This window comes from Anticarsia gemmatalis, chromosome 27, assembly GCF_050436995.1.
Source record: "Anticarsia gemmatalis isolate Benzon Research Colony breed Stoneville strain chromosome 27, ilAntGemm2 primary, whole genome shotgun sequence".
Taxonomy (NCBI): domain Eukaryota; kingdom Metazoa; phylum Arthropoda; class Insecta; order Lepidoptera; family Erebidae; genus Anticarsia; species Anticarsia gemmatalis.
In genome coordinates, this window is record NC_134771.1 from 6,495,666 (window position 1) to 6,506,496 (window position 10,831).

Here is a 10,831-nt window from a genome sequence, read left to right on the forward strand (position 1 = left end):
CACGAGGATGATTAAAATTTGAGTGTACAATTTGTAAGTTTATAGTCTGAATAATTACGGTATTGAAGGTGTCGGGAAACATAATAGTAATGCAAACAGGATTCAGATCTGTTTACCAAATTGCTTGTTTGATTTCAATGAAAATACAATTCTTGTGACGTCGAAAACTACATCGCAGTTCTATACTGTAAAGCAATTTAAACATGTCGAAAAGAAGAACTGATTTCTGCTTGGATTCTGAGTACATTTAGCGGTAGATTATGTATCCAATATCTTTTTTTAGGAGTTTAAACGTTATTGAATAGATAAACTACCATTAAATGTACTACAAACCGGGGTTTCGTCAAGTAGTCTTTCAAGCGGGCGTTGGTTAACCACAATTATGTTTTACAAAACGTATCTCGGTACTAACCCTTCAGGGTAATAAAAGGTCCTCGCTGGTATGATTCTGGTCATATTTCCACGAGTTTATTTGTAAAATCTTGGCTCTAAGCCAACATGTCTAGCAGGGGTTGTAAACTGCCAGTGAGTCATCACATTGCACGTCTGTGATAGCCGACATTGCCTAGGTATTGTGTACAATGCTAGATTATGATTGCGTACAAAAATAAATAAATTTAACCCATTAAAGTCCCACTGCTGGACAAGGGTCTCCTCCCGTAATGAGGGAGGTGTTAGGCCTTGAGTCCACCACGCTGACCAAATGCGGGTTGGGGACTTTGCATACGTTCCAGAACTATTATAAAGAACTCTTAGGGTCTCCGCACACATATGGGATCGGAAAGGGATCGTAACCGTAACGCCTTTCGCCTCGCTGTCAACCAGGCGTCAACCTACCGTATGCACGTAACGTAAGCGTATCAGCAGCGCCTGTACGTCAACTCGGCTACGGCTAGGCGACACCGCGCTTACGCCTCGCCGCCCCCTGGCTGACCTGGTTGGCACCAGATCAGTTTGAATCCAAACGTTAAGTGTAGCGCACTGTTATGTCTTGGTTTACAATACGTGAGTTGGCTATCATAGCCATAGCACTTGGCGGCGTCTTTAGCAGGCAAGTCGCGGGAGGGGAAAGGGTGGACGAAGAGATGTGAGCTCGGGTACGGAGAGACGTAAGCGCGGGGACGGAGAAACGTAAGCGCGGGGACGATGAGCCATAAGCGCGGGAATTCAAGTTCGGAGCCTGTTCCGAGGCGAGGCGATTACGTTATTATTCCGATTAGTGTGCGTTGCAGTAGGGAGTTTAATACAAACCATTCTGAACGGCTCGAGGCGATACGATGACGATCCCTTTCCGATCCCATATGTGTGCTGAGACCCATAGGCATACAAGGTTGCATCACGATGTTTTCCTTCGCCGTCGGAACAAGTGATAATATTATTTCTGATACAAAAATAAAAACAACATAAAACTATAAATAAAACCTTTTATTCAGTTATTTCAAAGATACAGTTACAGAATTTGCCATTATTTATTTTTCAATAAAAATTAATATTATTTTCATGATATTAAAATATAAAACTGTTGGTGTCTGATCCTTTTTATATTCTATAGTCGTTTAAAATTGCACTAAAATTATACTTCATTACAGTTGAAGCAATATACATACAATTTTCTGTTTACGACTAGAATATATTATCGTGTCTTAGAATTTAATAAGAATTCAATAAGTCTTGTATCTTGTACGTATCTCACTGATTAAAAAGAGTCCCGCTTTGTCCGAAAAATTGATTATTTATAACACCATCATTAATTAGCCTTGTCTTATAAGAATATTTCGATAGCAACTACAACTGATCACCATAAATATAAACTCCATACAAACCGTTTACAAAACATTCCGTGTTTTCGTAATCCTTGAGGCTTGCTGCACACATAGGTTGTGCCGATCGGATAGTTCTGTCGGGTCCGACTGTCATTATTTGGATTTTTCCTCGCAATTTTCTTACAAACTTTCATCTACAGTTACACATATTCGAATAATACCGAACCGAATATCTATGAAGCAAGCCTTACTGATTACTCTCACATGACCTCATTGTAGGATGGATCCGATGATATGGTCTGTCATTTAAAATATCGCGACGAATTGAGAACCTCCTCCTTTTTTTGAAGTCTGTTAAAAAGGCCGATTCCCTGAAATCTGTTCTTGCTGGTGTGTGTATGTTATTTCTCAAAGGGATAGTATGGCGACTCTTTCCAGAAGGTGACGGGTAGTGTGCGCTGGTTCCTGTCGAAGAGCTTAAGGCTGGCACACTCCTGCCTGGTCAGAGTGAAGTCGAACACCTCCAGGTTTTGCTGGATCCGCTGCGGCTGGACTGACTTGGGGATCGGAACCACTCCTAGCTCCAACTGCGAATGAATAATAAATCGACGGTAATTATATATATATTTGCTAGCTTTCGCGGCGGAATTTACCCCCTTTGAGGGGGAATTTCCAGAAATCCTCTCTTAGTGCTCCTCTACACTTCGTAAGGAATGTTCATAGCAAATTTCAAGTTTGTACGCTCAGTAGTTTCGGCTATGCGTTGTCTATCAGTCAGTCAGTTTTTCAGTAACGAAAGAGTTTAATACATCTTGACTGATTATCTATATCTTACATCGTTTAAATATCAATGGAATGGAGAAAGGTATCACAATTTTGCTCAACTCTTAAGTAGGTACTTATGTTTTGTCACTTTGATAACGGTAGCGACAGATATACTTTTGAGCATAAGACATTACAGCATGAATATAATTAAATACGATAAATGTTATTGCCATTTCGTATTTTGTATTTAGACTTTCAGAATTTTTAGTAGCATTATTAAACGAAGTTAAAAATAATTCTTGAGGGTCTCAATCAAAGAATTTTTAATGATAGCTACTGCAAACAATCTCTTACACATTTTCCTAGCTAGGAGGAAAATGTCACTTAATTATAACCTGGATAAGATAAGTATCCTTTAGATAACTTACAAGATACCGTATGACGATCTGCGGCAGCGTCTTGTGGTACTTGTCGGCGAGGCGCACGAGCGGCAGCAGGTCGAGGCGCGGCGGCGGGTGGAACAGCCCGCCCAGCGGCGAGTGCCCCACCACCACCACGCCGCGCTCCTGGCAGAACGACACCAGGGACGGTTGCTGCAGGTACAGGTTCAACTGCAGGATAACACATGGTACTGTCCCACTGCTGGACATGGGTGAAGGATGAATGAAGGCTGAACGAATACCGATATTGGCTAAGAGTATAGAGTTTCCATTTAAAATGTTTAAAAAGTTCTCTCATTAAGAATGCAATGTTCCCTTCATTCAAGCGTTTTAAGTAAATATTAAAGGAGGGCTCCCATACAACAAACGTAATTTTTAAGCAATTTTTTTTCGTACTTTTTTGGTACGGAACCGTTTGTGCGCAAGTCCGTCTCGCACTTGGCCAGACAGACAAACAGACAGACGGACGGGCGGACAGCGGAGTCTTAGTAATAGGGTACCGATTTTTAATTCGGCACGTTATTAAAAAAAAACATTATAGTATAATGATAGAGACCTCAATCTGCAGCACAGCCGGCTTGACCTTGGAGCAGGAGATGACGCGGTCGAGCTGGTGCTGGTTGAAGTTGGACAGGCCGAGGGCGCGGGCCAGGCCTCGCGCGCGGCACTCCACCATGCCGCGCCACGTGTCCAGGTAGTCCACGTCGCTTAGGGAACCGTCACTCTGGATATAGTGATGTAAGTATTACTACACTAATTATAGCAAGATAATTTTAGTAGTCATACTCCGTCCAGTTTAGTTTTATTAATTTGAAGATAAAAATTAGTCCTACAGTCTAATGCCATTACAATTTAGATGTGAAATGGAGAAACTTATGAGATAGGCTACGATATTTTAAATACTTTATGTATGAAACTTCTAATATACGGGAACTTAGTATTTAATCACTGAAATTGACTGAGCAATTCTTTCTAACTGATATACAAATATCTAAAAGATATAGAGATATTTTTAAACTTTGTTGGCTGAAATCATAAGTCTCGGCTACGACAAATTGAGTAAAAAAGCATCAAAATTTTATTGTTTTATTAGTATGAGGTATCAATAAGTAGGATCACTAACATTGATGGCTACAGGCCAGTGTATGAGGTAGAGGTCGACGTAGGTGAGGCCGAGCCGCGCCAGTGACGCCTGCAGCGCCGGCACCACCGCCTCCTCAGCGTGACTGTCGCTCCATAACTACACGCAAACATATAACGATTTTAAAAGCGGTCGGTAAACTAGTTGCGGGTTAAGCAACCGTTGGCGCGGTCATTCCATAGATGGGTGACCGGATAGTGGTATTCGAACTGAGCGTCTCTGTGCTTCAGCACGTAAAGAGTCGGTCCCGTTTGCTGTCTACTAAGATAACAGTCGTTAAGCCACGTCAAAGGCCTTAGCGACTTGAACAACTTTGACACTAAGTAGGTTGACCACTAATCATACGATAAGGAGAAGAACAAAGCGGCATGCGAGGAAGGCTTATTGGGCTTATAGCTGATACTTTACCTTAGTGACGATAAACAAGTCTTCTCTCCGCACAACTCCTTCCTCTATTTTCTTCTTTATAGCTCTTCCTACCTGAATAATAATTATTACTTTATAGGTAGGTATATATCTCGTGTAAATGCTACACAGAATGTGAAATCCGTATTAAAAAAAATCAGTAGGTAGGTACCTATTGTACCTAACTCTAAGCAAATGTGTGAATTAATGAAGAGAAGTTCGTGTGGTTGTTTTAATTAAAGATTAACAAATAGCTATAATCTCATGCCGTCTCTGATAGATTATTGCTTGAGAAACAACACCTATATTTGAGCTACACTCTCTCTGTGTTTCAGTATCTGCCTACTATTGAGTGACTCATGCTTGAGATCGATCCTCCTCAAGAGTATTATCATAATTATCAGTATTTTATACTAACCTGTTCCTCAGTTTTGTAAATAGTAGCAGTATCAATATGTCTGTATCCAGCATCAATGGCACACTCGACTGCTTTCTCAATAGTGTCGTCTGTGACGGGAATCCGACCACCCTGAACCAAATCTATATTTTTAGAGAATACTTTACACAATATAAAGTACCTACGTACATTGGAATAATAGACAAGCTACGCTGACAATTTTGAAAAATAATGATTTAGAAAAGCCTTTAGGCGCCATATCCTAATTTATTTGGGAACTTAAGATTCCTCAACTTGTGTGGCATAGATCTTGTAATTCGGGACCAATTAATTCGCTTAATATTTATTTCTATAAAAAAGTATTTATCTCTTAATTTCCAAAAGTACATCTACTTGCTAAGAGATGTCACTAATTACACTTGCTAGTACATCTACCTCTCGCCAGATGTCGTAAACAAACCTAAATAGTACAATTTGTTTTCACAGATGTCGCTGTAATTTCTTATTAGTACAGGTTACCCAACAGATGGCGTAGACCTTACTATACTAGTACATCTTTTCGCCAGGAGATTACTACTTAGTACCAACGACTAACCGACAGATGTCACTGTTTAATCTTATAAATACAACTACTCATCAACAGATGTCCCAGTTACTGCATTCAAAACGTTTATAAATTTTTATATCGTGTGTTCAAATATAATGAGCAGAATATTTTCTTTAATTTATTCGTGTTAAACAAACAAACCTAGAATATATTCGTTAATAATAATTTTACCTCTTTATCTAAACCAAGCCAGGTACCAATTCCTAGGCTAGGAATAGTTTGACCAGTGTTTAGTGTGATCCGAGGAGCTACACCAGGCCTGCTTTTGTCCTGACAACAAATACATGCAGTATATTTTTTACGAGCTTATTTGCAATATGATTTTAGTATTTAACATTAACGTGCCTTTATTTATCTTGCATCTTGCACCTCTCCAAGTTTCGATATGCCAATAAGAATTAATGTTACCTAACCAGTTTACTTAAAACGGGAATCAAACCTGAGATTTTGAACTGTTATTTAGCAATTGTCCACATCCAAAATTTAATTTAAAAATAGATTTCTTCTATAAATTATTTCTCTTTTCTTTAAATTAACTTTGTAAATACCTATTTGCTACATTCATAATTTTTATAATTTACTTCATACGCATACCTATACAAGTAGTTACAAATACATACATATAGTTACAAACCTGACAACAGCACTCCCCCTTCACTTTAGTTTTGACCACATCAGTGGTGTACGACCTGATCCTGGCTTCATCAGCAGCTCCCACCACACACGTGAGGAAGAGATCCTCCTCCCAATCAGGGTTGGGACGGATTAACTTCGTCGGTCTATTCCAATCCATCACAGTGAACTTTTCAAACTTTCTTGCCAGTTTAACATTAGATTTTAACTATTAATTTTGATATCAGCCAACTATGTTGGAGTCGGCTTCCAGTCTCACCGGATGCAGCTGAATACCAGTATGTTACATGGAGCGACTGCCTATTTGACCTCCACAACACAGTTACTTGGGTTATAACACGATATCCTTCGGTAAGACTGTTTAACTATAAATTTCAAATGCGAAAGAAATGTTTGAATCATTCAGTAACATTATTATCTTCTATTGGATAAAGATTTTTGCTAAACGAATTATATTTGTAGTGTTTCAGTTCTCTATGAAATATGAACGAATAATACAAGAGAAATCCAGACATATTGACAGTTTTCACTTTAATTTATATATTTGAGTCTGTTTCTTCGGCTTGTAGGAATATATTAAGAAGTAATGGAAGAAATTTAACATTTTGCATGTTTTACATATTCCTTTTGTTTCAAATTAAATTAAATTCACATTGTTTGTATTTTCACTGCAGTTTGACTTGACTGGATTTGACGTTTGAAATCTATAGAGAGCATATATTTTTTATTGCTTAAGAATATACATGAAAATGCAAAGAGGTGAGATATGTAATAATGGAATAAAAGTTTATCTCTGCTAGAACTAGAATCGTTACTTGTTTGATCGTATAAATAAGTACAATATAGGAAAATTTTACTTATTTATATCACACTGCTGTACAAGGGTTTTCATCCAACTTTCTTTGAAAATGCGGGATATCATAATCTGAAATAATCAAATTCAAAGAAACCTTCCAAATGTGTTATCAAATGAATATGACGGCTTAATAAACCCTACATTCCGTACTTTCAAGAGCTGAGTGACTGAAATTTAAGTAACATTTATTTAAATTTCAGACGGAAATTCTCGCGGAATACGCTAGGGGCGTTTATAAATTTTCATGCATTTGAAACTGGTAGGAAAGCGTCTCTTTACTTGATCAAAGGGACTCAAATAAGTGGTGACTAATAGTGACTTAAATAACTATCACAATCCATACTAATATTATAAATGCGAAAGTAACTCTGTCTGTCTGTCTGGTACTCAATCACGCCTAAACTACTGAACCAATTTACATGAAATTTGGAATGGGGATATTTTGATACCCGAGAAAGGACATAGGCTACTTTTTACCCCGGAAAATGACGCATTTCCCGGGAAAACTCAGGTGGCGGACGAAGTCGCGGGTAAAAGCTAGTCTACCATAAAATCTATACTCATATAATAAAGCTGAAGAGTTTGTTTCTTTGTTTGTTTGTTTGAACGCGCTAATCTCAGGAACTACTGGTCCGATTTGAAAAATTCTTTAAATGTTAGATAGCCTATTTATCGAGGAAGGCTATAGGCTATATAACATCACGCTACGGTCATTAGGAGCGGAGTAGCAACGAAAAATGTTACAAAAACGGGGAAAATTTTGACCCATTCTCTTAGGTGACGCAAGCGAAGTTGCGCGGGTCAGCTAGTAAAGAATAACCACACAAAACTATCAACCATTATATAAATAAAAACCACACAAAACTATCAATACATATATTAACACTATAACTTATTCAACTGCCTCATCATAACTTGTTTCTTAATCATTAATATGGACATCTCCAGTTCATGCTTTTCACTTCTATGCTGTTTCTCTATCTCATAGAGTTCCTTCTGTCTTCTCAGCTCAAATTCTAGCAGTTCTCTTCTCAATTCTTCTGTGGTTTTCTCTGCATGTATGTCTATTGGGTCCTCGTCATGCTTCAGACAGCTGATGTTAGGTTTTGTGTCGGAAGAGTCAGGTAATGAGATCAACTCGGGAACGCGAGTCGTTGCGGGTAAATAGTCGTCGTTTGCGTCGTTTATGTTCATGTTGTCACATTGTTTTATGGTTAGTTGGGTGGGCTGAAAAATTAATATTTTTTATGAAATATATATTTTATTTGGCAGTGATAGCCGAGTGGTATAAGTTGGTACACCCCACGCAAGTGGTTGCAGGTTCGAAACTAAGACAACAGAACAATGACTTTTCGTGTTATGTTTGTATTAGAAATAATTATCACATGCTCTAACGGTGAAAGAAAACTTCGTGATGCAACCTTGTTTAAAGGTATGCAAAGTCCCCAACCCGCACTTGGCCAGCGTGGTGGACTCAAGGCCTAACCTTCCTCATTACGGGAGGAAACCCTTGCCGTCCGGGCAAGGGTAGTAATAGGTTAAAATTATTTATATAATATTATTATTATAATAAAATGACACGTCACCTTATTTTTAGCAGCATAGTTAGTATGACAGTTGAGTTGATGGTGGACGCTGCAGGTGGGTAGCAGGTTCCCGTCCCGGTCGGTGAGTATCTTCACGACGCGCTGCTCCAGGGGGCTGAGCTGCACGCGGCAGTGCGTGCCCTCGCTGTCGCAGCGCTGTATCGCTGAGTACTTGCGGCGTATCTTAAACTTTAAGTCTATCCAGTACTAGAATTAAATAAATTCCAATTAGATAACCTTTATACCCGAAGATCCTGACAGAGGAGTATGAAATACCCCTGCGTTTTGCTATTAACAATGTTAGATTCATGTGATAGAGAGCCTACAATATTATAACATTAGTCTAATAAAATTAAGTAAATGGTGTTTAGAAAGACACTGCCCAACCCGGGAATCGAGGCAATAATTTGTCAACTAAACAAAACAACAACTACTACTAATGGTATAAATTCGAAAGTTTGTGTGCATGGGTGTACATACATTTGTTACTATTTCATCCAAAAAATATTAAGAGAATTTCTATGATTGGTATAAAGACAGTTTATAACTTTTTGCCCAGGCAAGTCAGAAGTTAGCATGACATAGAGACTAACCCTGGCCCAGCTGGCGCCGCTCTTGGGCTGGCTGTGGTCGATCCTGTTGAGCGTGCGCGCGATCTTCTCCCACAGCCGCTTGCTCTGAAGGTGAGAGTCGCGGGAGCGCGCGGCCGCCAGCGCCAGCGCGGGGTAGCGCTCCATGTACTGCGCCAGCCCCTCCAGCTGCGCGCGGGAGATGCGCCGCCGGTAGCACGCCGCCTCCGACATACTACCACCTCTGAAATATAGGTATATGCAACATGAACAATACATACATAAAAATACAGTTATTTATTCATTCAGATGAATTGCAGGCACTTATGACTGCCAAAAATTTAGTATGTGTATAATTTACTGCTTGTTTGAAAGGTGAAACAATGAGAAGAGCCAGTAAGACTGTTAAAACAAGGTGTTATTTTGCTAACAATGTTTTAATTATATGTAGATCTAAAATCTTTTTTATTATTTAGTTGTGTGCGACTACTCTTATTTTTCTTACAGTGTTTCATTGTGGCTTAATTACACTAAAAATACTTAATAAAAATATTTTAATGAAGCTTGTGTGTATTGTAGCTTATTAACAAGCATAACACGACAATTAATGAACACAATTAACATAGCCTTTGCTCCAACTATGTCGGATTCAGCTTCCAGTCTCACTGGATGCTAAATACCAGTATTTTAGATGCAGCGACTGCCTATCGGACCTCCACAACCAAGCTACGTGTTTATAACACACAATACCCCTTGGTAAGACTGATTGTTTACTTCCATAACACATATAATTAAGAAATATGCCTGGAATCACAGACAAGAACTAGAAAACTCATTTTTTGTCAAGAGTGTCCCTTTTTTATGAGTTGATTTACTGTCTACATTGGATACTTTACTACTGCTAGAACAAAAAAAAGAATTCCTTTCGTTACATTTTCGCGGTAAATTAAATATGCCATTTCAAATAATAATCAGATATAATATATTTCGAGCCATATAAATATAATGTTTTCTTCATAAACAAAACAAACAATTGTGGGGTGTGATAAGATTATTATCAAAATCCGAATCTAAGAACAAATATTTTCCTGTCACAGTGTTTTTATTTATTTTTCACGAGGAAATAAGGTGATAAGGTAGGTAAACAATCGATTATTATGTCGGCATTATAACAAAACACAGCAGTTTGTTTACATAAACACGGCATTCCTTGTCTAATGTGTAAAGCTTAAGCAATATAATTATATCGAGACTTCCAACAGCCACATTTATATTAAATTGTAAAAATAAATTTACAAAAGCATTCGGAAACTAAGCGCTATACGTAATGTGTTCAAATTGTATATCACAATCGAAAACGATTATTTTCAGTAAAAAACATGAATCGGAATGATACCCACACTTATCTGGGTTCATGAATATTCCTTAAAACCTGCATTCGTAAAGAGTTTCATACAAATATGTGAAATTATTATCAATTTTACTTTCACGATACGCTTTCACTTTTTTATTATCAGATTTTGACATTTACCGTTCGGTTTACACTGTACTGTTCGGATAGTTATGTGGTTTAAAGAAAACGTAACGCTTAAGTTTATTTATCAATTTTAAAAGACTCCTTTTTAAAATGAAATAAAACGTTTTAAAATTTCGTTTTAATAGAGTCATT

At 38.1% G+C, this 10,831-nt stretch overlaps 2 protein-coding genes across 2 annotated transcripts; both read right to left on the reverse strand.

The window, feature by feature from the left end:
- Nucleotides 1-2,162: 2,162 nt before the first annotated feature.
- LOC142984415 (aldo-keto reductase AKR2E4-like) lies at nucleotides 2,163-6,311 on the reverse strand. The gene is made up of 8 exons (XM_076131973.1): nucleotides 6,153-6,311; nucleotides 5,690-5,788; nucleotides 4,933-5,043; nucleotides 4,518-4,589; nucleotides 4,092-4,208; nucleotides 3,525-3,692; nucleotides 2,957-3,139; nucleotides 2,163-2,350 (listed from the first exon to the last, which is right to left on the reverse strand). Exons 1-8 carry the CDS (start codon nucleotides 6,309-6,311, stop codon nucleotides 2,165-2,167), a joined length of 1,095 nt encoding a protein of 364 aa, XP_075988088.1. The 3' UTR covers nucleotides 2,163-2,164.
- A 1,558-nt stretch (nucleotides 6,312-7,869) lies between these two features.
- Nucleotides 7,870-10,700, reverse strand: LOC142984469 (uncharacterized). The gene is made up of 4 exons (XM_076132091.1): nucleotides 10,563-10,700; nucleotides 9,187-9,406; nucleotides 8,594-8,800; nucleotides 7,870-8,234 (listed from the first exon to the last, which is right to left on the reverse strand). Exons 2-4 carry the CDS (start codon nucleotides 9,394-9,396, stop codon nucleotides 7,893-7,895), a joined length of 759 nt encoding a protein of 252 aa, XP_075988206.1. The 5' UTR covers nucleotides 9,397-9,406; nucleotides 10,563-10,700; the 3' UTR covers nucleotides 7,870-7,892.
- Nucleotides 10,701-10,831: the final 131 nt, after the last annotated feature.